The sequence below is a fragment of the Gavia stellata genome, chromosome 16 (assembly GCF_030936135.1).
Source record: "Gavia stellata isolate bGavSte3 chromosome 16, bGavSte3.hap2, whole genome shotgun sequence".
NCBI classification, from domain to species: Eukaryota; Metazoa; Chordata; class Aves; order Gaviiformes; family Gaviidae; genus Gavia; species Gavia stellata.
Window position 1 is genome coordinate 2,654,815 of NC_082609.1, and position 26,822 is coordinate 2,681,636.

Below are 26,822 nucleotides of genomic sequence, written 5' to 3' on the forward strand. Positions count from 1 at the left end.
CTTACGGGGCTGGCTGGTGGCTCACTTACTGCAAATGCATCTGCAAATTTTCATGAAACATATTCCATGGGCAAAATATGTGACAACATGAAATTTGTAGGCAATACCTAATCCTTGTTTGGCCTTATCACTGTTGTTTTTAAAAAAAAAAAATAGAAGATGCAAACAAAAGAGTAGCTTCTGTGTAATGTGTGCTACTGGAGAGAAAATGACCTTATTAAAATATCTTATGAAGAAACTAGAGCATTTTGTGTGTGTATAGCTTGAGCAGCTAAAACTGTGATGAGTTTTTTTCAGAGGAGCACACTGTCACGGTCTTTGGAGAAGCCAGCGTTGGCCATGTCAGCAACGTCAAACGCTGCCAGTTGTTCCTGCAGCCAAGTGCACAACCTGGACAGCTGTCCTCTGCGTTTTAAACCTCTTGAGCTTTCTGTAATTGTAGTGAAATCCCACTGAGAATATAGAGAAACCTGGAAGTACCGTAAATCCTTTTCTGGAACTTCACTATATTTTTCTGTAGGAAAATCAGAGAACTAGAAGTGCAAAGTTGTTGCTTCATTATTTTTATGTTCATGTTTTACAGGTAAATGTAGCTTCAAGGTACTATTAACTGTCAGTTGCCTAGGTAGGACTTCAAATGGGGTGAGAGAACGGCATCAGTGTGGCGGCATGCACCTTGCTAATGATCTGCACTGACACAAGGTGTACTTGAGTTTCATTTCCCTGATTAATTCTTACTAATTTATCCTAATTCTTTTATTTTCACTCTCTTTTTTTTTAATTTGCAACATACTAATGAGGTTTAATACATAATGAATATTCATCTTCAAGTAACAGAATTAGCCACTTTAATGTAGTTAAAGAACACCATCGTTCTCTGCTGCTGACAGATTTTATTTTTTTTTTCTCTCTTTCTCTTTCTTTTTCGAATGTAAATCAGTTTTGTAGCGGGAATCCTCTGGGAACTGACCTATTTTAAAGGCCATAAAATGTGGCCAACTTAAGTTAATGAGGATAACAGATAGTGTGTGAATGGGCATTGTAGCTCATATTTTTGGAGGCTGAGCAATCTATTGAATTAATAATAGGTCCATTTATCACTTAAGAAAATGGCCCAGAATTGCAGCCTCTCTCAATGTACTGAAGTCTCCTTTCTGTTGTTCCTTGGTGCTTTCATTTGCTTCTTCAGATCTAAGCGTAAGATTTCAGAAAAGCAGCGTGCTATTGGGAGGTGGAAAATACTTTGTTGCTGGCACGGACTGCAGAGTGAACTGGAGGCGAGTCCTGCGATCCTCCTCGATTTTTACGTGGCAGCGAGTGCTGTGGGTGAAGCTGGCCCTATGGGAGCGTTCTGCTGCTGCCAGTATTCCAGGTTAATAAAACAACACCCTTGGTTAGAAACTAGCCAGTTAACACGCTATTCCAGACTTCTTGTAACAGATTGAAAATGAAATAATGCGAAGAAGTCTGCGGGGCAGCAGTCTCTGTCTGACTTGCCCGCCTGGTGGGGTGTCGATCAGCCTGGTCCTCCCCGCTGCCGCGGTGGCACAGGACAGCAGTCCTCGCTCCGCTCCCATTCCAGGGCCCGGCTCGCAGCGTCCCCAGAGATGCTGAATTCTTCCGCAGGAGTGTTCATCCCGCTCAGGGGGTTGTGAGGAGGTTGAATACGCTCCCTGCCAACAGCAATTTTTAGTTTTAACCAGGTGAAAGCACGGCTGAGTGATGCGCAGGGCAAGGGAGCCCTGGCCTGCCTGTCCTGTTAATGCGCAGCATGTCAAAAATCACTTGTAAATGTTCTTGTAAATCTCTTGTTCTTGTAAATCACAGGTGTGAGTGATCTGACGGTCAGCTGGACTCGAAATACTGATGGTGCTGGTGGTACTAAACTGGAAGCTATGTGGTGTGGAGGAGGTCTTTGCTGGCTTTCTGATTTTTTTTTTTTTTGTTTTGTCAGCAGCAGTGGCATTAACCGAAGGAAGCAGGTGGTCTCAGTTTCTGAGTTTCCACTAGCAGTTGGTTGTTTTGCCTTTGTGCTAACAAATAATATATTTATGTTCACTTCTTAGTTTTCAATTAGAATTGCGGAAGAAAAATAATTTCATCTTACAGTGAGTGTTTGTTTTAGTCTAGTCTTAAAAATACCTGTTCATTTTTTGGACTTTGTAATAATAAGGGTCATCAGTATTGGAAGAGTCATTGTCCGGCCACTTCAGCGAGCTCTCGGCGTCCAGGTTAGTCTGTTACATTGGAGAAGCTCAGCGCTTTTTTGAGTTTCTATGATCCTATAGGATAGAATGCAGGGCAAAAAGGAAATGATGCATTTATCGAAGGAGCTCATGTACTGTAGCACACATACAAAATTAAGAATGAAATCGGAACGATTTCGGTTGGTTCACAGAGTGACTGTGTATGAAACTAAACTTCCTGGCTTCTGGAAGCCTTCTGCGTAATTTGAGAGTAACGTTATTTCTAACTAGAAATCCGTATTCCATGCTAGGTGAAGGAGAACTTCTATATCCAGTGTCTTACTACTTTTTTTGATGATACTAAGTAGCCTGTTTAAAAGGATTTTTTTGTTTTATTTTTTTGTCTGCCTGCATGCCTTGTATTTTTTTTACATCCTTATACCATGGTGCTTATAGCAGCGCTGCTACTCGGTATCTTTGCTCGTTGTCCTGTGCCTTTGCAGACAAGTAGTAAAATTCTAGTGGAAAGTGTGGTTGTCCCTTGCTAGGGAACTCTGCTCTTCTGCTTTCTTTTTTGACAACACTGTGGTGTGAGCTTCACTCTTCTTTTTTGACTACTGTATCTTGAACCCATGTTGTGAACGTATATTTTTCTCTATGGAATTAAAAATAACCCAGAAGGCAAGCCCAGCTGCTTGCACCTTCCTCTGACCGCAGGCAGACTTCGCTGTTCGGAAAAAGCGATGTGGAAAGTAGATGTGATCTTGCTTTTGTGATGGTTTAGATATTTTGGTTACTTTCTTGTTCATGTCTGTTAAGTCTTTCTAGTTTTCATTCCTTTATACCTTTTGAATTTTAATTTTGAGATAACCTACTGAAGTATGTGAAGTGAGGGCTACGTAAGACCACATAGAGGTTCTTCTGTTCCGATACTAAAGTCTTATGGTTAGGATTTTCAAGCAAAATTTGGAAGGAAAAAAAAAACAAACCCAAAAACCAACAACAATAACAACAAAAAAAAACCCCAAAAAACCCAAAACCCTTAAAAAAAAAATATCAATGAGGACAACAGAAACTCCGATACAGTAAATGTATTGTAGAGGAGCTTCTTGCCTGGCTGCAGCCTATTTGCATGCGTGTCTGTTCTGCTTCCTGCTAGGAGGTGTTTTTCCAAAACATCAAAAGGAAATGGGAAAGGATGGGACTGCTTTTTATAGAAAAAAGGGATTTTAACTAGTGAGATAAAAAGGTTTCATGTTGGCTTTTGCTAACAAGATAAATTTACCTAATTTTTAATGTTTAGTCGCAAATAATATTTAACATCAAGATATGAATCAGTTTCCAGTTATTTCTTTATAATTTGCTGGAAGCGATGAGAAGTCAGTATCATATAGGTGAAGTAGCTATTATAAAAAGCTGCAATATTTAAAGTTGTTTAGCTGTGACTGGTACTAGACATAAGTTATGTTTTTAAAACTTACACCAGTAAAAATAGGATATAATTCAGTGCCTTTACCAGATTGTAAATACTCAAAGAAACGGTAACTTCTGTGCTGAAGATACGCTTGAAACGAGCAGTGTGTGTGACTCCTGTTGTATGATATGTGTGGGTGCAAAAGGGTTTCTGCTGGCGAGTGACATTGTTTAGAGGATACGTGTGCCTTTTCTACTTTTTTTTTTAAAAAACCTATTTCCTGGAAGGAAGCTGCGGCCTCTGGCTCATTGTAATAACGTAGTTCTGAGACATGCAGCAGTGGTTCTCCGAAACGTCTGCAGTCATTTTCTTGAGAAAAGTTTAACTGCTCTGAACTTATGTTTGTTCCTTCCTCATGAGCTTCATACGGCTCCATCGGCTTTCGGTGATATGGAAGAACTGGATGTTTAACCAGGAGCCTGAACATGTGTTTCAGGTGGAGAATTCCAAAGACAATGAGGAAAACATCTTGCAAAGAGAAGTCCCGCTCAGGCAGTCCCGTCGGAGGTTTCGGAAGATCAACCAGAGGGGTGAGCGTCAGACCATCACCGACAATGTGGATTCCAGCAGTTACCTGTCGGTGAGTCTGCTCTCCGTCATCGGGTCTCCTTGGCATTGTGCCGTCTGCGCGGTGGCAGGCGTTTTGTTTTATTGAGAAAAGCTGGTGAGATGAAACACACTGTCTTTGTCATTTTGGAGAATGCTGTTTTCTTGTGGGGAGCAATAGGGTGCTTTGGATTTGAACACGATGGGTGGAAGTGAAGATTCAGGCACTAGTTAAAAAGAGGTTTTTTTGGTTTAGGGGTTTTCAGTTGAGCACTAAAAATATATCTTAACATGTTTGCTGGATGGAGAAATGGTTGTTCTTGGTTTTTGCTGGTTTTACCTGGAGTTCTTTTGGCAAGACGTAGGAATTGGTGGTTTTCTTTTTTTCCTTAATAAATTTGAACAATGGTTTGAAATTGAGTCAATCATGAATGCAGTTCAATACAGCGTTAACACTGTTGTTGTACTTGGTCATGTTTACTTGCTGAAAAATAGTATAGTGGTAATTCAAGCATCAAAAAGAGTAACAGCAACTCATTTGCTAGTCTTAAATAACATCCCAGACTACATAATCTGCGTTGTGTGAAGGCACGTACAGCTGTGGTTTCAAGGCCACAATGCTTTTATGAAGGTTTCTCTTCACCATTATTTTTCACATGCAAACTTCCTGCTTGGTAGCAGGATATACATGTGATCTAGACAAATTATTTCATTGAAAATAATTGTTCTGGATCCTTTGATTTGCTTTGAAAAGCAAAGGTTAAAAAACAGAACTAACACTGAAGTACACAAACCTTGAGTAGTCTTCATGCACAGAAAAGAGAAAAACAAATTCAATTTCTCCCCTTTTTTTCCCCATCTTCCTTTTCATCTCCCCCAAAGGTACAAAGCCTCTCTTAATTGCTGCACTCCAAAATATCTGATGTGTGCAGTTAGATAAAAACTTAAAAGGTTTCCTCTGTTTCGGAATAAACTGCTGGGGTTTTTTTGCATGTTGGTAGCTGTTGGATCGCAGGTGGTGATTTTTAGACTCTCCACAGCATTAGCATGTCTGTGAGTAGAGGTTACTCTGGCATTTGTCTTGTAAGCAGAAAAGCTCTCGTGGCTGTGACAGGAAGAGAAAATGCTTCTTGAAGTTAACGTCCTCTGCCATCTCATTTCAAGAACTGTCACATGTGTTGGATTTTATCGTTAATAAGTCATCTGAAGTAGTTATTGACGAAATGAGATGTTGGATCCTCGTGCGCTGGGCAGTCGTGCATCAGGCTTTATTAGGAGTTAAATTACAATCTGTGCATGACAAAATCTGTCTCTTTCTCTTTGGTGTTTGTGACAACGAATAAGCACACGGAAAATAACTTTCAGACTTCAGCGGTAAGAGGAAGAGAATCCCAGGAACAGCCGATGCTGATGCTACCTGTCCAGCTTGCCTGGAGGGGCGCGTGAGAAGGGACTCAGCATCTTTGCCCTAAGAAAGACCAAGTTATACGGCTGCTTGAACGATTTCAGAGGTTATTGATGCGAGGAGTCAGTGTGGTACACTCGCAGGATTGTGATTAGTCAACAAATTATGTCCTCATTAGGATTTGTCCTCACCTTGAGTTATTTCTTTATGTTACCAACCTCACGGAGCGCATGCGTGTCTCTGCACGTGTAGTTTCTCGTTGCAAACCTGGTGGCTTCCTCAGATTTATGAATATATATATTTTGATCAGCATTTGATGGGAGATGGTATAAACTTCATAAATCAGCAGCACATTCCTAAATCTGCTTTTAAGTCAGTTAATTAGGAATATATAAAACACTGCTAGGTGCTTTCCTGGATGAGTGAGTGCTAAGTGGCAAGGAGTAAACAACCACCTCTCTGATAGAAAATCTGCAAGCTGTTGGGTTTTCAGCAGCCTGAATTGAAATACCAATCCTTGCTTTGTAGACTGTAAGCTCCTAATTGGGAAGTGTCATACTCCCAGTACTTGGTGCAGCAAAAAGTAATTTGTAACTCAACAGATGACTAAGAAATCAAAACACGATAACCAGCTGCCTGTTTGACAAGTAAATAAAAATTGGGTGCCTGTATTTTTCTGTATTCTATTATAATCTGGCAAAACAATGAATTTTTCTGAGGTACGGTTTGTTCTGTGCCCAGGTTTAACTCTTACCTATAGGAGTCTGCTCATACATGGCTGTTGGTTCCCCATGGTCTTGAAAAACAGGCTCTGTAGTGTAACCCTTCGTGTCAGCCCATGTGAGAGCGGGCGGGATAAGGAGGAGGGTTTCTGAATGAAACTTTCGTTTGACGGGAACTTGCAATAATGCTTCTGCCAGAGTGGGAAAACTTGTTTACAAACTCACCAGCAGATTTCCTCTCTGGCATAATGCTAATGAATGGACGCAGTGTTGTGTTTCACGCTCCAGCCTGTTGCTAAATGCTCTTTGACAGATGCTGAATGCAGCCTGAGCGACCCGTTGTGAGCCCTGCTTGCTCAGGGAGGGCTCCGTGCTTTCCAGCCTGCAAGGGCTCCAGTCGGGCTCCGCTGGGAGGGTGTTAGAGTACTCCGCGTGACAGTTTTTAAATGCCGGATCTCTCAGGCACAGGTAGTTTTCTGCTTTCTAAAGAAAACTTAGATCATATAGGTATTGAAGTTCAGTGTTGCTGTATTCCAGGTCAGAATTTTTCCTTTCACCATTAAATAGAAGCTTTCTTGTGTTTTGCTTTTAAGGGGAATTATCTATGCAATCACCATTAACTCCTTAAAATGTAAATCTTTGTGCATTAAATATAGTATGATTAGTATTTATGATTAAGGTTGATCTTTGTTTTTGTAAAACATTACCCATTAGGCTGTGACATGAGCTTGCATCTGCTTCTCACATGGAGCTCCCTGCTTGTTATTGCGGTACTCATTCTGTAGAAATCGTTGGGATTGGCCATGAAATAAAGATTTGTATGCAGATACTTAAAGCAATATTTAAAACGATTGTTACTATCTTTGAAGCTCTTTCTTTCTTCTGTGCCTCTTACTTAAGTAGAAGAGCCCTAGTACTTAATTTAACTATATCTTCAGGATGGTTGACATTCAAATTATTGTGCGTATCTTAAATTCTCCCCCCCCTTGAATGAACAAATGTTAAAAGTGGATCATCTGGTTGGTTTCTTTTGGTGAAGGAGTTACGATTTAGACTCCCTTACTACTTTTTCGTGGTTCATAGAGCAGTACTGTTTCACAAGAGCACCGATCTCCTGCAGAATAAGTATTTGAAGTTGGGTTTGTTGGGTTTTTCTTTCTTCCAATAAAATACAGTGAACATATGCTGACAGTGTTCGTTCTTCTCACTCAAACTGAACAGGTTTATATTTCTGTTTATACCTTCAAAGTGCATAATGACGTGAATTTGTTCTTGCAATACATATGCAAGGAGGTATGTTAGACTGGCTCTCGTTCGGTAGGTGAACAGACTGAGGTCTGGCTCCCACTTGCAGCGTGCCCAGCAGCCCTGTCGAGGTTCTGCTGGCACTGGGTTTGTCCCTTCTGCACCGTAGCTAGCCAGCAAATAAACGTGTACTTGGTGAAATGCTTCTCGGATGCTTTTTTCAGGACACGAAATAGCACCGCTGCCCACGAAGTGACGGAGGAGGCGGCTCTGTCGTGGTGGGTCACGTGCGAGGCAAAGGCCACGGTGGCAGCCCGAGCGCGTGGGGCCGGCTGTCTACCTGGGGCAGGTCTGAGCATCCCCGGGATTACACGGGATCTCTTTATCCCTGGGCACTTCTGGCCTCTGTTGCCTTTTTCATTTTTGTCACTTGATAACTCTCTGCATCTTGCACATCATCCCCGGAGTGATGTCCTGACTGGGGGGGGCGGGGGGGGGGGGGGGGGAGGGAGGCTGGAGTCGTATGGAGAAAGCTCTTGCTCATACTTAATGGATTAGAAAGAAATGTGCCATTGGTATTAATTATGCCTGCTCTTGCTTCAAATCTTATTTGTTAGTATGATGGCATATCTTCTTGGAGATACGCAGGCTGTTGCCTATTACAGTCTGTAACGTAGATAAGAAGCCAGACAGGAACCAGGGCCACGCAGCAGGGCATTATCACAACTGAGATAAATACTTCGTTATTTCTAGTTCTCAACCCAATAAGTAATGCAACTATTTTTTTAATGACAAAGGAAAAAAAGTAATTGTGGTGATCTTGCTTCAACTATGTCCCAAACTTTTGTGACCATACAGCAGGTACCTACAAAACTCCACTAAACAGATGTAGGAAAGAATGTTTAATGGTAGTTCTGGTGCTTTATAAAAGTTAAATTGCTGTTTTGATCTTGGGTCAAGCAATTGAAAAATAAATGGTTCAGGTATTTATTTTCACAATTAAAAAAATAAAACCTTAGCTAGTAAGTTTTGCACTTAATATTTCTTGCAGTGATCAAAACCAAGCGGGGTTTAACAATTTCATACAAATTTCTACATGACCATCAAACCTGTAAGCGCAAATCATTTTTTGTTAGAGCAAGATGTTTTACTGATTTATTACGTACGTACATTTTTGGCAGTTTTCTCTGTGATTTTTTTTTTTTTCCCCAAGTGAAGAATATTTGTATTTCTAAAAGTAGTGCATGTATGATGTAACACATGCTTCCATGGAGTTGTGACAACATTATGAATTGTTTCAATTGTTAGTTCACTGTAGAACAGAATAAAGAAACTGGTACCAAACTTTTGATAGTAATCCCCTTTCTCAGAGATGCAAATTTACTTTTTTTTTTAAAAAAAACTCTTCTAAGAGTATGAAGAGGTTTGAAAGATTTATTGTAATATTAAGTTTTACGGACAGTATCTTAATACTTGCATCATGTAAAAATTTTCCTGGAGCCTTGTAGAAGCATTTATCTGCAGAGAAGTCTGTCACTGAAGACTGCTTGAGTGGCAAGTTTCTTGTTCTTTGATCATTACTTAATGTAATCCTATCAGAGGCTGGAGTTAGTGTAGGGTGTCTCACAATTTAGGAAGTTAAGTCACATTTCAATATATTGGATCAAACCCATTAGGTTCTTTACCATCACTAATTGTTTTCCTTTTAAATGCTATAAAATACTATGGGTCTTTTATAATCTATTTTTAACTACCAGGTAAATTTGCTGAAATGCTGCCTTTTATTGATCTAAAAACTAAGACAGACTTACAGCATGCCTCCGGCTGCCTTTTGTTAAACGTGGATGCAGCATTGGCTGGCATCTGTTTATTTGGAGTATCGGTTAATTTTAATGAGGCTGTGGCTGATGGGTGAGTGGCTAAAATCACTTGTTCTTGAGCTGGAGGATGATTCTCTTTGCAGCTCATTGCTTTTTAATGTGTTTATGTCCATGCTTCCTCTTTTTGACACTTTTAAAAAATGCTTGACAGAATTTTAGCTTCATTAACTGACGAATCAGAAGAAAACGTGGGTCTTGCTGCAGTCCATGAGTCTTGCCGCGTACTTAGCGGGTACAGAAATTAATGCCGTCGATAGCTTTCTGGAGGTGTCGTGCAATGCAAAGAGATAACGCAAGTTCCTTCTTCCTGACATTGTTTTCACAAGATGAGGATTTTCTCTGTTCTAATCTCCATCTTAAATTTCGCGTGGCCTCGGTCGGATCCCGACTCCCAGGTGGTATGTGCTCGGGAACGGCCGCCAGCCAGGCTGCCTGGGCAGGGGAGGACCTCCGAAAAAGCCCGCGTGCATAGTCGCTTGTTTGCAGCTCTGTTGAACTCCTGCCATTTTAAGTGTTTTTCTTGCTTCTGTGATCAAAAAGAAGCTGCGTCTGCAGCGCCTTCGCTTCCTGAGCAGACAACTTCAGGTTTGTTGTGGCCTGCACCTAAAGGGAGCCGGCCGCGTGGGTGCAGCCCCAGCACCCGGCGCTGGCAGGCGGAGGAGAGGAGGGGAGTGCGCGTGGCTGGAGCCCCCGGCTTTCTGGAAACGAAAATTACTGTCAGGCTGCCAGACTGCTCTTTGGGGGTGGGGGAAGAGGCTGTGAATGATGCAGCAGTTAAGCAGCTCTGTTAACGAATGATGTCAGAGGTGTCTGTGTCCCTGGCGAAGCGCCGCTTTACCGGCGGAGCTGGGAACAATCTCCGGCAGGGTCCCGCGGGTGGCCAGCGTGGGAACCCGTGCTCGGCACCCAGAGCTCGCCCTGGTCTGCTGAGACGGCTGCCCTGGGCCACTTCCCTTTGCTTTTGTAAGCGAGGGGAAAATTGCCAAATGCACCCTTGCTCATATTTTATTTTACGTATTGATTTTGTCTGCTTGTTGTCAGCAGTGTTACTGTCAAGGACTCCTTGGAAGTCTGTTGCTGGTTATGACATTCATTAGCAAAACACCAATCCTCAAAGTGCCCTGTGCATTAAAAATCTTCCCAGGAATTTCCAGAGACCACTGGTGCTTCCCAAACCAGTGAATGAGTGTCTGCAATTTCCAAAGAGTAATGACTTGGGTAGGTTGCGCACAAAAGAAGAAAATTCTTACTGAAAATACTGCCCTTTGGTTAAAATCTGTGTTCTTCAGATTACAATTTTATTTTTTAAAAATAACATATGCAACATGTAAACTCCAATTTATCCATAATGAACGTGGTTGTAGTTATTCAAAACTTACATTCAGGAGTTTCCCTGACGATTTCAGACTTGACAAGCAGATTATATATAAACTGTGAATTACAGAAATCACCTCAACTCGGAGGTGACATGTGCAGCTGTTTAACAGCATTGAAGAGTGATGCACAAACGAAACTACATCAAACTGAAACTAGGGAGGATTTATTTTAAGCGAGCACCTGTATTAACTCAAATCTGGCTGCTGGCAGTAGTGTACAGCCCTTCTCGTTGCCCGTAGCAGTGGGTGACGGCACCAGTTTGGGATGAGGCATCGTTCTCCTGCAGGACAGACGGACATCTTCCTGCTCTGCCAGCTTCGGTCCCGGAACAAGATACCAAGTCGCTGTTAGGGAGAGCTACGCTGCGAGGGTGCTAACAGGGCTGACTTCTACCCATCTTTCTTCAGGGCTTCATCTTTCACCTTTTAAACAGCTGAAGAAGCAGCTAATTTTTGCCACGTGGACACATGCGTATCTGCCAACTGCTTGAAAGAAATTTTCTCTCCTTTATTTTTTTCTTCTTTCCTACCAGGGCTTACACTGTAATCTTCTGCTCTTCTATTCTTCTCTTGCCTCAAAGGCTTCTTTTCAAACCTTTCTCTCTCCCGAGTAGGACGAGCACCCGGGCGTTGGTGAAGGCTGGGGTGATGATGGGCCCCGTCACCCCAGTACCGTCCCTGCAGCAGGTTTGGGTGTTACCTCCCCGTGCTCAGCGGACAGCAGACCTGCGCTTGTCTGGGGGGTAACTCAAGAAAAACTTGTGGATATTTTTACCCTTATTTCCTACTTGCAGTCCAAACACTTCAGTGTTTTTACAACTGAGCACTTTCACCAGGAAGCCTGGAACCATTTGGAAACGGATCCTGAGCACAGTCTGTCCTTCGCAGGGAAACCTCCCTGCCCCTTTAGCTGGGGTTGAACCGGAGAGTTGCTCAGACCTTGACCTAAGCTGGTGCTGAGGGGGGCATGTGCTCTTGTGCCTGTTGTTGCCCCGTAGCAGCTTGTGGCAGAAGAACTTTCAAAAATTCTAGATATTTTGCAAATTAACATGCACAAGAAATAACAATTTGGGTCGTTATTAATGTGCTTGCCACACAATGATCAGTTATCTGTTTCTTCTTCCTCCTTCCACTGTGTAGACAAATTTACCCTATGGTAGAAATTAACTCAGTTCCTTGGAGAAAATACTTTATGTAGCGTGTTCAGAGAGTTAATCTCTGTTTTGATGGACCCTAAGGGGTTGGGTGGCAGTTCCAAAGTCATTAATTCTTTATAAGCAGCCTCTTATGCAAACTAGACCGAGAATGATGTGTAAGGGTTGTGCCCACTGCTCATAATTGTATCATGTCACTCAGGTGGTTAATGGTAACAAGCAGTGCTCTGCACTTGAGAAAGGCATTTCAGTCTTCTTGGGGAGTTAAAAACCTTTTGCGCATGAGTTGCAGTTCTTAGTCAGCTCCTTCTTTTTAACGATGTTGTTTGTCTTTTGAAATGACATGCTAGGTGGCTTCTTGTAGAAAACCGAGAGGGTAGCAGCCAGCACGCTGGTCGCCTGCATGCAGGGAGATGGTAGCGTGCGTGGATCTGTTTTTTTATTTCCTGTCTTCCATCTGGGCTGTTTCTGTTCAATATGCTGTACTGAAGTGTAGCAGCCTGGTTGTATTCTCATTTGTAGCCAGCTCAACCTTTCACTGGGGTTTAGGTTTATCGTGCCCTAAAGAGGAGTAGTTGTGTGAAGGGTCATTTTGTATTTTGGCCTGAAGAGTTGGAAGTTTGAGTCGCTGGCTTGAATGTCACATAACACTGAAGGACTTTAAAGGACTGTGACAGTGTTGTCTTCAGCTTTGCATTCAAGTTAAAATGGTTTTCTAATTTAGAACATGGAAATTTGCATCAACTCAGCTATGTTCTTCGGAAGCCTTCTGGACCAAGTTAGGGACTGAGAATATTCTGAGCAAATTTCAGTTAAAATCACCATCAGAAAATGTCAGCACATAATGCAAGCATTTGGATGCCCTGTTTTCCTTGAAAAACTTGGCATGAAAACCACTATCTGTACAAGAGAATAGCTAGAAGAATATCTTTGGGTTTGGCATAGAACTGATTGCTATCTAATGACATTTAACAGCATTTGTAATTTTACATTTGATATGTGGAAACTTTCTTAATGGGGATATATTTGACAGATGAAATACTTGAAATAGTTGATTAAATGAAGTCTGGCTAAACAGAATGATCATTGTAGCTTAATTCCTTGTTGATACTTACTTTGTTCTTGTGAGTCAGAGTTGCTTTCTGTTGCTGAGTATTAAAGTTTTTTATTCTTACACGATTTAGTTTGGGGTAACGTAGCCACAATAAACTAGATGCTTGTATTGTCTTTATGATTTTGATTTTGTTTCCTTTAAAGTTTGGTTAACGGTTGTGGTTTGTCGACTTGGAGTGTAGGTATGGCGTCTGGCCCACCCGTTGCTTTATCTGTGAAGATCGGTCTCAGCCTGGGTGAGAGTAACTGGGCTTTTGCTGCTCTTCTGCCCTCCGTGGAGGGAGGGACCCGAGTGATGCTGGGGGAACGTTTCCAACGGCATACTCAGCTTTCTCTTTTTAAAGGCAGTAAGAGCTGGATCATACCAGAAAATGAGAAAGTCTGGAAACCACTACGCTGCAGTGCTTTGCCTGCCGAGGGAAGCCCTGCAGAGCCGCTCCAGGGTCTGCGCTGCGCTTCCCCAGCACGGCAGATTTGGGGGTCTGTGCGTTGTGCTGTGGTCACCCTCCTAGTAAACCTCTTGGGAGCACTTTTGCCGGTACCTGACCCACCTCTTCCTCCCCTTTTCTCACTGTTAGCCGAGCTCAGCCGATGCTACGCCTGGCTGGTCCCAGCCTGGGTCCAGGGGCGGCTGAGATCCCTGCGCGTGAATTACGCCTGAGCCCGGGCGAGTCTGTCGGTGTAGACTCTGCACGTAGAAAAGCAGCATGGTGCCTCCAGACACGGGTCTGTTCCTGGGGAAAAAATGTTCATGAGATGTCACGCCTGAGATGATGCTCGTGTCACATACGCTCTTCAAGCTGGATGCTCTGGCCACTAATAAATGAGAGTTGACTGTTGAAAATCACCCTTGCTTAGAGAGGAATTTTGAGATTTGGTAGAAGGGGTCAGATCCCTCCCCCTTTCCTGCTTTCAGGCTTCCAGTTTGGTGTTAATCCTCAAGAAAAATGACAGAAGAAATATTGGAAGTGGCATTTTAATGATTTTTAACCTCATCTGTGGAGTTAATGTATTGTTCTCAAGGTCATTGAATCAGAGGCCTTTTTCTTGTGAGAGTTGTGCTGGGACCTTATGTTCTAAATAGTCTTAATCTGCTGGTTGTAGCTGGAGGTACAGTTTTTACAAATGAGGGAAGAAAAAGTGGCATTTTGTATTGGCTTTCATATCAACTTTTTTGGGGTGAAAATGAGTATATATGTTGGTGGGCTTTGCAGTTTCCAAACGTGAACCTCCGACTGGCTTCCCAGGTAGGCGGCAGCTGAGGAAATGACGGCCAGGTCCGCGTTAGGTTTGGGCTGTGATTCCAGTTTTGAGACTAGATTGAGGGTAATGTTTTAGTGAGCAGAATTCTAAATGGGTTTGGGAAATTTTGCTGTGGGCTATTAGAGATTTCGTCCTTTCAGTATCTCTGGGTGGATTCAGTCCCACAAACTGACCCTTCTGGGGTTGGTATCCACTCCTCCTCCTTACCAGGGATTTCTGGGTTGCGTACCTTCCCAAACTTCCCCACCCTTTGCCGAAATGAGATGTCAGGAAGGGAGGGAGGAGCGTGATATGAATCATCTCGGTTCAAACCGTAGAAATGAACTTTTTGTTTGAGTCCGTAGCGGAGGGGGCTTCCCCCTTCCCTCGGTGCTGGCGTTGTCCCTGTTTACCATGCTGATCATGCTGCTGCCCGACTCTGCAGAGAGTGCGTGCACCAACAGACAGGGATCTGCAGCAGAGAGCTGTAATTTATAAACATATTTAAGAAAGTATTATAAGCCATATAAATCTGAATTGCTGCAAATAGGAGATGACCTTTCTGTGCTTAACACACCAGCTGAAAAAAGATGGTCGGGGTAGTGCGAAAGCGATGGAGAAATTGAATCCATGGTGCCTTTTTATTGTTCCTTCTGTATTGCTGGTGCTATATTTAGAAGCTTACATCACTTCAGGGATGATGACAGTCTCTGCCCTCCCTCTCCCGCTCCCTCCCTCCTTCCCTTAGGATGGATCGTGTTTTCATACTACTTAGGAGTCCTACAGATCTTTCGGTAGGATTTTTCTACAGCCTGTTAGCAAGTGCTACCGTGGAAAGCGATGTATGTAAGGATGCGGTCGCACCATGTAATGTCACCCTGAAGGGGAACGGGAGCTCGCGGTGCTGCTGTCCCTGCCTCCGCTTCCTAAAAGGGTCAGGAGCAGGGTGGAGAGTTGTATTTTTGTTTTTTTTTTTTTCCCTCTTTTCTTTTTTCCTTTGAACAGGAATTCCTGAGAAGCCCTAATGAGGGTCTGGCCTTGCCACGAAAGTACAATGATTCATTTAAGATGCTTAGGTTAAATGGCGGGGAGAAATCGGAGAAGCATGCCAGCGACACTGAATCGAGCAAGCTGTGCCAGCGTAGCAGGGGCCGCATCCAGCTCGTGCTGCAGCTGGTGCTGTGTACCGCACCCCACGCTCCCCATCGCCTGCCTTTCCCGGAAGATTTAAAGTACCCAAATGTATTGAAATAACCTCTTGAGGCAGGTGCCCTTAATGCTAAAATATTTCTGCATTAAGGCTGCTGTGTTTGGCAATTCCCGCTCACAAAACTGTATTCAGATGAATTATTTTAGCCTGAAACATCTTTGCCCGAGTGCGTGCATGACAGATTGCTTTCCAGGCAGCTGGTCTCCTTCCCCAGCCCCCACCGGGGGCTTGGAGTCAGGATGTTACCTTAGGTACTGTACTCAAACGGGGGGGAGCGAATTCGGGTACCCGCTCCCAGCTGAGCGCTTCTGCAGGGGACGTGGCAGGGGACAGCGGGACAGCGGTCGCCTGGCTCTCAGGACAAAAGGAGAGAAGTCCGCAAGCGCAGCCCTCAGACCCAGGCCCCTCGGCTCGCTGGCACGCCGGCGGCTTCTGCTTTTCAGCCAGTGCCATGATGGCTTTGAGATCAGCGCTCGTCCTCCCCGCCGGCGCTGCACAATGGGCTTTTCTTTCTCTGATTGATCAGGAAAAAGTAGTGCTGCTTGTCCGGTACCTTCTGCCGTCAGCTGCCAGTGCTCTCTGCTTTTGCAGAACGTCAGTTTGTGGTGTCCTTAAATAAGGGAAGGCTCTGATCCTGCTTAACTGAACATGCGTTTAAATTATGCAAGCTCTTGCTATCCTTTTAAAAACATCCCATTTTTCGGTGACTTGCTCTTGTAGACAGTTGGAACATGCAGATTTATTGAACGGTCAGGAGGATTCAGATAGCATTATGGGAGGCTAAAGGGAATACGATGCATAGAAATATATAGAGTGATATTTCCAGCATGGGAAGAAATCAGCGTTAAGAAACAGAGAGCGCTTTGAATTCAGAGTTTGTAGACCGAAGGGTTTTTTCCTTAAGATGCATCTGAAACCTTGGAATCTGGCTTAAAATGAGACTGGCGATTCACTGTTTGTGATTCTGCCCGATGCTGCAGTTCTTCTCAAGTGTTTTGATTATGATCGCTATGGAGCAGCCTTTGTATCACACTTTTTTTTTCATCTCTGAGTTGCTTTAGTTTTGAGATTTGTTGTTAAACAGGCGATTTATAAAAACTTGCAGCATTGTGCTGCAGGGAGCTGGGGCTGCAGAAATGCATGCGTTAAAAAAAAAAAAAAAACCAAACAAAAACCCAAACCAAGGAACCAAACCCAAATGAAAAAAACCAAACCAGAAGTGAGTGGGGGGATGCCCCAAAAGCTGGGCTGTGGAACTAGGTCAGGTTTTCCCCCCGCCCGGGGCTGCGCGGGTGGGCAGGGCTGCGCAGAGCTGGCTGCAGCCCCCCGGGACCGCCGCCGCCGCGCTCATTGGCGGGACGGCCAGAGGGATGATGTCATCTTCACTTAAAGGCAAAACTAGAAGGAAATAGAATTTTGTTCCCATTATTGAGCTCGTGTTTACAGTAGTTGTAAAATATGGCATCCGCGCCAAAATCTTTAGTGGATTGGATTTTGTGCCCAATGCAGTGGGTTTAAAATGCGGTTGGGAGATGAATATCTGCCCGGTTAGCCGAGGGACGGAGTTTGTGCGCTATCGGTGTGCGCGCAGGCAGGGAGAGGTTTCCTTTAGCTGGGTGGGTTTGCTTTTCTCCTTGATTCAAATTGTGATGGTGATGACTAATAATACAGGTAACGCTGCATAAAAGTATTTGGATGTTCATTGCTGCTGAAGATTCATCAGTGTGGCATTGTATTTGGTGTTTAAGGTGCTTCTGAATACGGTTTTGTGAATTGTTAGAAAAGATGCAATACAGTCCTATGTAAGGTGAAGCTGACGTATCTAGCCTATTGTTCAGTATTGAAACAGTAAAAGAACCAGCTATCTGTATAGCTGGTCTAGTGGATTTAAAAAAATCAAAAGTAATTATCTGAAACTCTTTCAGCTCTTAAAAATCAAATAGACTTTGTGTTTCCAAATTTTGCAAGCGCAGGAGTGGAGTTCAGATTTTCCTTTATGTTTAAATACAAATTAAACCCAGTAATATTTATGAAGCCTGGTTGCATCTATTATTTTCGTTGTCTGATAGAGGTTAAGTAAACTCAGACATCAATACCAATTTTTTTTTTTCTTCTAAGAGAGTTTTGGAAGGTGCTAGGGGAAGGTCCTTTCTTACTTAAGGCGCAACTCCCATCATAACTTGGGTTATATGCCAGGAAGAATTCAACTGCTGGATGACTGCTGAAAGAAGCTGTTGGTTTGAGATGGGGTGGGGTGTCCCATTGGTGTAACTTGGCTTCCAAGATGTGAGAATCTCCTCCTTCCCCGTGGCACAGAAGATGAAAAAGAGATTTCTGTGGATTGCCTCGAACTGCCGGATTCAGTATTGAAGAATAAGCAAACAAACAAACAAAGGTATTTTTGGCCCTCACTGCCACCAGGTCACTTGGAAGCTCCTCTTCTGAACGGGAGGCATGGCCATCAAGGGCTAGTTTGGTTCTGCAGAATTAACCCTCGGGTCTGATGCAAACTGGGAATAATGAGATACGTGGCGATGAAAATTCTTTCCAAAGAGAGGAAAACAGAAACAGTGAGTGCCCCTTCGTGCAGATGAAGTAAATGATCCAGAGTACTAAATAATGGCTTTAACAGAGCCAGCACCCTCTAGCCCCCTCCCTTGCTCTTCCGTGCTTGCCTCCCTTCTTGCATGGTAGCAGAAGTCATTTGCCTTCTAGGAATTGAAAGCATCACGGCAGTCCCAGCTCAGAGGTGTGGGATCTCATAGGTGCTTCCTCAGAGCAGCTCTCCAGCCGGCTGGGCTGCTGTCCAAGATACTAGGCTGCTTGCAAATATTCCAGTTTTCAGTTGCAAAAAGAAATCATAAAACTAAATTGACTGCTGCAGAATTAAGGCAATTTTGGTTATAAACAGAATTGGTCTTGATTGGGGGCGGGGGGGACCCCACCCACCAAAACTTTTAACATAATTTTAATGGTTTTGAAAACATGAGAATTATAAACATTACCTTTCAATAAGAAATTTACTTCTCATTCTAGACAGAAATCTCTTAATGAGTGTATAGGATGAGATAAAAATGTTCAGGCTCTTGTGTGACATACATAAGTAAAAGCAGAAATCATTTTATTGTGAACTGATTATGGGCTTATCTGTGTGCGCATCCATGTGAATGTCTGCAGATATTTATTTTACTTATTTCTAAATTTGGATGCAAAGATAAGAAATAATCCACCTAAATGCTGGAAAGTGTTAATAGATAGATGAGATCCATTTGAAAAGAAATTATTTAGAAAAGGAAAAATATTCAGAGTTACAGTATATGTTTAATAGATCATAAAAGGATATAAAATATAATGTGGAGCAGGGTGTTTTGCTGAGCAGTTGTCGTACCGATGTGTGTGTTTATATTAGGTCAATAAAGATGCTCTGTTGGCTGCATCTGCAGATACAGTAGCCAATTGATCTAATGCAGTTTCTAAAGGCTTTCTATACAGGTGATGTCATCCTTTTAGCTCGGTTCCCCTCCCACTCTCTTTCCTCCTTATTAGATATTTCATCTTGCTGCGGAGCATCCAATCGATGGGAGCTTCTCCTGAGGGAGCTGCTGAGAAGCAAGCAAAGATAGTAGGAATTAGGACTCCAGCAGTCAGTCTTGCTGTGGCCATGGACGTACTGTTTTGTTGTGCATTACAGAAATGTTTTAATTGGAAAAGCTAGGCGTGGATTAACCGTGGTATCTGACTGATGCATTAGAATACTAAGCAACACTGCAGAGTTGTAAACTGCATTAAAAAAGGAAGGAGGGGGGGCAAAAGAGAAAAGGGTTTGTATTGCAGAGGCTTTTAATACATTCCACGGTGCAAACCTGTTAGAGCATATATCCTGGAGCTACCATCCGGACACTAATTCCATTTTTGCAGTTATGATGGACAAGAGTATAAAGAAGAAACTTTAATATCCAGGGTGTGGGATTCCTGAATCGCCTAAGATGCTGAAGAACCTTTGCAAAATTTCATCTACAATACGAATGTGAAGTTTCCGAAAAGTGGACCTGAAGATAAGCCACTCGTAAATGCATTTTAGTGAAGAGAAAAAAAGGAATTTGAAGAATTCATATCTCACCTTTTAATGTATTGTTGCTTTAACCTGCGGTTCTAATCCATTTCAGAATTAATTCAATTTTAGCAGCACTTTTTGGGTACATGCCTCTTGCCTGGGGGAGCGTATGGATATTTGTATTTGAAAAGCTAGGAAACATTTTGATTTGAATTTATGTGCTTGTTAAAACTGGAACGTTTTTATAGGAATTGCTGCTGCTGCTGCTAACTCACTGCAATACTGAAAACTACTCAGATGTAGTGGAAGCTGTAATCGAATTCAGTGTGAAATTGAAGCCTGAGAAGTTGCATACATGTACATTTGCTGCTTTGGTTTATGATTTTTAAAGAGAATCCAGAAGGGATTTTGCACAATATTTTTTTTTCTGTGGCTTTTATTTGAGAAAGGAAACTTTTTTCCCCCCAGCCTAAGAAATGGCTTTTCTGGTTCGATGTTATGCCAACTGCCTGCAACCGTGGGCCTCCAAAGTAAGTAAGATTTTGTCTGTGCTGCATTTCTCCGACATGTATTGACAACCGGGGTGCTATTTGAATGCTCGCTTCTCATCCGAGCAGCACTGGGGGTTTGAGACGCCGAACTCCTGGCTGTGCGTGGGCTGTTCTTGGGGAATCATTTCTAAACGGGAAGGGGGGGACCTTGAAATCTTGGAATTGTTTTCGATACGAATAGCTTACGAATTAACAGGAAGTATAAAAAATGCCATTTGCTTATGAAGTGTGTAAAGCTTGCTTTTTAGGCAATAAATATGAAGCAAGTATTACTGAAGTGTAACAGTTTTATGACTGCTTGCATATTTTGCTAACTTGAAAATATTGGTATACAAACCCACTGATGTTCTAATTTTCAAGCTGCATGAAGCTGTACTGCTTGTTTCCTTTGTGCAGCATTGTGGGATTGGTTAATTATTTAGCTGAAGTATGTAATTACAATTAGCTTTAAAGGACACACATTATTTTGTGTGTCTGAAGATGCAGTATTTTGCTGAAACTGGGGAGGGAAGGGTGTTTCTTTTAAAGGAGGTAATGAAATCTAGAACATTCGAGCAAACCCACCTTTTGAGATAGAAGCCTTTAAAGAAATTAAAAAATATACTATGTGTCGGACTCTTACTGTTTGGTATGCTTGTTCAGAAAATGAGCTGCGTTGTTGGTATTTTATTAATGCTACTGCCAAGAAGTAGTCACCCGAAGACATGGGAATTGCCTTATAAACCTGAGGCCAGGCATATATTCATTATTATTTATTGCAATTTTGTATTTATATTGCAGCTCATACAGGCTGGAATAAAGATTGTGCAACTTTCTTGCACACGAAAGCCGGCAGGGTTTGAAGGCAGTGGGCAAAACCCTTGTGCTCTTGACATCGTGAGATACGGCATTGACTTTGGAGCAAGAAATTTGCTCTTGACTTTGGTCCCAAAAAGTTTAGAGTCTGAGTGACATGACGGTGTGGGGAGGCACAAGGGAGAAACGCTGCTGGGTGTGCGGAGTCCCTGCGCAGGATGGTTTTCCCCGTTTGGTTTTTATGTCTGATAAAATGTAAGTGGACGGTGACGGCGTAGCGGGGTGAAAACACTGGGCTTCGGGCTTTCCGCACGCAGTTGCCGAAATCAACGTGTAAGTACGTGGGCGTACCTGTGGCCGAATTTGGGCTGTTTCACGTGTGCTGAGTCCACCCTGTCGTCAGGTGAAGCGGAGCTGCGGGAACTCGCCGCCTTGCAGGGCGGGTGGGCTCCGTGTGCTCAACCAGGTAATTGCGGCTCCTCACCATCGAGATCCCTCTGCCAAGCGCTGGCCTGTTTGTATCGTCATCCGTGTCTTGAGTATGCATGTCGACTCCTTCGCTTTCTTCCTTTCCTACTCTGTAGACACTAAATATGAAAGGATCAGTTTCCTTAGGCTTGGCTTACTTGTACCACCCCTGTTAAGGAGGTCTGATAATGTAATGTTTTAAGCAGTGTAATACTGCTTAAAAAATGGAAATGCTTAGTCACGTTGGTACTTCAGCTGAGATTGCTCTTTCCATAGAGTTTGGGCTGAAGTGAGAAAGCACTAAAAAGAAACCCTGTGCTCAAATAAGGGGTTGGGGGGCAGAATTAAAAAAAAAAAGAATTATTTTAAAGGGTTTTGGCCCCCTGTGTTGGCTCTGTGGATGATACCCAGCAGATTGCTGCTATACCAGTCAAGCCATTTATTCACTCGTTTACTATTCATATATGAAATAGCCTAAAAAGTTGGGGAGGGGGAGGTTTGTTTTTTCTTTCTTTTTTTTTAAATGGCTGATGCAAACCTATTAACTGGTTTTGCATTCCAGTCCATAGCTAAAAGTTTTTTATCTTTAAAACTACAAAAGAAAAAGCAGCTGTAGCCCCCATCTGCAAAACCCCACAAAGTTCCCCCAGAGCTCCTGCAAACCCCCACAAACTTCTGAACTGATCACATGCACTGGTTATCTGAATTACATCCCAGTTCATTCCATTTTGGTTTTATCTGAGCTTTGTACCACAAATCTGTTTCTATGACAGGTGTTTTATAATAATGCACGTTATAGCAAAATAGCTGATGTCAGAATTTTAAATATGCAAATTTATAACTCTTAACCTGGAAATGTCAAGTGTTTTAAGATACCATTTTGAAACTAGAATTATCTCTTGCCATAGAGCAGTGAACATCTGATTTTTCATTTGCTTTCTCAGTGATTCAATTCAAAATTTCTTAGATTTATGTAGATATCTGTCCCAGATTTTTTTTTTTTACTTAGTTGCTTTTAAACTGGTATAGGACAATAGTCTGAAAATGGGCTGTTGACTCAGTTTTAATTATGGCTGTTGGGAATGTGACAGTGTAATGATACGTCTATTTAATCAGAGCAAAATGAAGTCGTATTTCATATGACTAATCAGAAAGGTAAGCTTTTGTGAAGGTATATGAAGGAGAATACTTCTGAAGGTTAACCGTACCCTAAGGAGGTTAATTTGTCCGGCTGTGGAGTGACCCGCAGGAGAAGCCAGCTTTAGGAGCTCCCTCGCCTCCTGGAAGATACTTTCTGAGTATAAGGGGTGTCCGCACCCGTTTGCATTGCGCACGCTGCACCCCTCATCTCCCAGAGCCTCCGTTGCTTTTGGCTTCCGAAAGTCAAAGCGACGGAGTAGACATCGGTAAAGTAATCAATGCAATCTATTTTCCTGCATAAAGAGCTGCTAGAAGGAGGATAAACTGAGAGAGAGAACTCCGAGAGTTGGGAATTTCTGCAGTGCCCCTGAAGATGAGCTGTCCGAGCCTTTCGGTCCTTCCACGCGGGCTCTTGTAGAGGTCAGCGGTATTTCTCAAGCCTATGCTGATACTTGGAAATGTGTCCAAGAGAGATCACCATCTCCTTTGCAGGAGGATGATGGTAGTTCCTCAGTCCGTTGTGTCTGGAGGTACCAGTACCGGGGCAAAATCCCGCAACGGAAGCACATCATAAGAAACGGTCTCTGCCCTGGGGACCGTACGCTTTCTGGGATGGTGCGCTGCAGAAGATGAGATAAATAGATGCAGGCATCCTTAAGCAAACATGGTGAATATGATAAGCAGCGAGGAGTGTGGAAAACAGTGATCAAAGCAGTCCCAGCTGTCAAGCCACTGCCACTCGGAGGAAGATGAAGGAGGGTAGAGGACTTTGCATCGGTTTTGTGGAGCTCTGCTTCCACAGACGCTGTATTTGTGAGGACAAGAGGCATTCAACTTAAACTAATCTAAATTCCTCTGACACTAATGCAATATTTTAAAGCAAAAAAATTAAATAATTCACGTGTATCTCAGCAAGGTTCTGATTGTCTTTGTAATTCTATCATAACTTTTGCAGTGTCTGTTAAATTGTCCGTAATGCGCTTTGTGGTATTAGAATCTTAAGCATAGATGCATTATGAAGTCACTACGAAAGAGAGCTCAAAACGTAACGATTTAGATGTACACGGTTCTCCTGTAATAGAAATTTTATGCACATCCCAACAATTTCCCAAGCCTAGAATGCGTACGCGGTTACCCCATTTGTGTAGCAGGAGGGTCTGATGGGGAAAATGTGGAGTGATTGGGTAATGTTTCTATAGAGGATATTTAAAAGGGAGCTTTTTGAGATAATGTGCTTTTTATAGAAAATAAGCGGTTTTGAATTAACATCTAAGCTTCTAAAATGTTTGTTCCTGAAGGAAAACAGTTTCATTTAAGATCCCAGGTGCACGTTAAACTTGTCTTATGACAGTAGACAGTAATTTATTTTCTCTAGGCTTCTGTGTTCTTCTCTTTCTGCTGTTTAGATAAAATCTAATAATGCTAAGCATAATAACAAGATACACTTGCTCTGTAAAAGTTTGTGTTTGGGTTAGAACAGAAGACTTGGAGTCATTTTTCAGTCCCATTCCTATTTCTGCTCTTGTCTCACACGGACATGATGCAGGTTTTAGTTATCTGTAACTAAAATCGGTGTAACACCATCTTCTGATTCCAAGGGGCATCAGTTTGATCTCCAGGATCTTGAGTTGAAACCTTCATGCAATTAAAGATTATTTTCAGCTCCTCAGAAGAAAAACAGCCCTTGGATAGTGTGTCCTTGATTTGATTCGATGTCATCCTTGTCTTTACTAATGCACTTATACGGGACATAGCCCTGGTAGTATGAATTTTAGATGTTTCCAGTGCAAATAAAGTAACTGATCCTTCGCTTTCTTTTTTCAGTCAATTTTGACAGCACCTTTCTCTCCTTCTTGGCCTTGCCTCTCCCTCCAATCTTTCTCTCTCCATGCTTGTAGCTTCCAGCCCAACTATCTGTCGTGGGGAGCACCCCGTCATCACTCAGAGAGGGACCTGTGGGTGCTCATCACCCAAGTGTGCAAGTTTGTGTGCAGGCACAGGCAGCGGGTGATTGCTCTGCGAGCTCCTCTCTGCTGATTCCTGATGGTTCTCTTCCCTCCTACAAATTTTGGTTTGTATGGTTTAGCTCTCTTCTGCGTTTCTGGAGTTTCAGCCAGCTCCTCGGAGTATTTATGGTCTCTCCTATTCCATAGGTGTGACAGGACAAGAGGAAATGGCCTCAAGTTGCGCCAGGGGAGGTTTAGGCTGGATATTAGGAAAAATTTCTTCACTGAGAGAGCGGTGAAGCAGTGGCAGAGGCTGCCCAGGGAGGTGGTGGAGTCACCATCCCTGGAGGGGTTCAAGGACTGTGTGGCCGTGGCACTGCGGGACATGGTTTAGTGGGCACGGTGGGGTTGGGGTGGTGGTTGGACTGGATGGTCTTACAGGTCTTTTCCAACCTTAGCGATTCTGTGATATTTTCTGATCTTTTTCCCCTCCATCCCCTGCAACAGAAGGATTGCTGTGTTTCTCCATCTTAATTGATTTGTAGGAGCACAGCCTCTTGGTTACTCAGTACTCTGATCCCTGAGTGCTTGGAGAGTGAGTGCTCAGACCAACGAATGACAATTTTCCTTACACTTAGTTAAAAGTTTAGCTCTGTTTTTTATAACAACTTGCAGGATACTTTCATAAAACTCTTTAAGTGCAGTTTTGTGTTTGATAGTTTATTAAGATAAAAATGGTTTAGTATGAGCTGTGTGGCCATTTACTCTAGAAAGCTTGGCTTTTCTTGTACTCCAGTATATAGTATGGTGAGGTTAAATGCAAGTACACATTGTACTACTTTTCAACAGAAAAAGCCTTTTCCTGAAGTATTGTTTTTATCGGAAATTGGCTCTTAATATGCAAATAAACACCTATCTGTTCATTTATTTCCTCCTAGACTTTGTTTGTTTTAAACCTGCTTTGTTACAATTCTGCTTACAGCTACAGCCTAGTTCGGGACCACCCTGTTTTGCTCCTCTCACTTCCACGAATGCATTTCGTTATGAATACAGAAAGAAAACGTAGATGGAAGATTGGTGCTCCTTTTGTTTTTTCAGGATCTGAGGGCCTCAGTACGCAGCTCTTAGCTGAGAGGTAATACGTTGCCAAGCATTGCTTGCGGCGTCGGCGTGCTCGCGCTGTGCTCCGTGCACCCTCGTAGCCCTGCTAGGTGCGTCCCCGGCGCTGATTGCTGCTTGCATGTCATTACGGTGAAGTGAGGTTGTAGCAGCCTGAGGATGTGTGAAGAAGGACCATCGTCACCACGGTATTTTACCAATCAGTGTATATAAGAGTTTATAAATTATTCAGCGCAGATGAAACTCGATGTAGATTTGGGATGCCATGTGCCCTGCAGTATTGTCTCAGGATGAGAGCTCCCTAAACGTCGGGCTGCTGTCGCTTGCGTGGCTGCCGGAGTTTTAATGACTTGAGAAGCTTCAGCTCCTTACAGAACTCACAGCATCACTAGCTGCTGTCACAGCTTGTTTTCTACTGTAATTATTTAGACAAGGCTCTTTTTAGTCTTGTAATGTATTAGTTTTCAGTGGCAAGAACAAACAGTAAAATTTGAACTCTGGCACCAAAAATAAGTCTTTTTGAACGTTCCTGTTACATTTTCATAATAACAAACCACAATTCTGGACATTTAAAAAAATGTTACGCTGTGAACAGACCAGAGAAGAGTTGATCTGTATTAATTGATGGTTGTAAAAAATGTTTACATGTCGCATATTCCCAGTATTATGGAGCTCTCACCAATACCAGTACATTTTTTTTCACAGCTGTGAAAATTCACCTGAAGTCCCCACTTCTTCTCCAAAGCAGAGATCTTTGCGTGTCAGGCAGTTAGCATTATCGTGAGTTAAGGCATAGCAGTAATCTATAATTTACACATATGAAAACCAAATTAAAATTGCATTACATGTGTGGTTTAAGGCAACACCAGAATTTAGTTTGAAATTCTGTCCTCATGTCACCTTATTGTAACTAAGGAAACGTAATACTTTAGAGGATTTTATTTTCTATGTGCTGTAGGAGCCATGAAGACCAAGAAGCTCTTGGCTGCCGGAGGCATAGAACAGCCTCTAGGGATTTTTAATTCTTTTAGATGTTTTTTTTGTTGTGTTGGTGTTTTGTTTTGTTTTTTGGGTTTTTTGTAAGCCTGGGGTTATTCTAGGAATGCTATGAGGATAGTTTTCAGGGCACTGCAAGGCTGTTGTGAATGGTATCAACTTGGTCCTTATTTCTTTGAGGTTCATGTCTATAGTACCGA

At 42.7% G+C, this 26,822-nt stretch overlaps 1 protein-coding gene across 1 annotated transcript in view; it reads left to right on the forward strand.

Moving 5' to 3' along the window:
* RAPGEF6 (Rap guanine nucleotide exchange factor 6) overlaps positions 1–26,822 on the forward strand; it is a 106,306-nt gene that overhangs the window by 46,327 nt on the left and 33,157 nt on the right. The window contains exon 6 of the mRNA XM_059825276.1: positions 4,097–4,240. Within this exon, the coding sequence (XP_059681259.1) occupies positions 4,097–4,240 (144 nt within the window). The remainder of the gene's footprint in view (positions 1–4,096; positions 4,241–26,822) is intronic.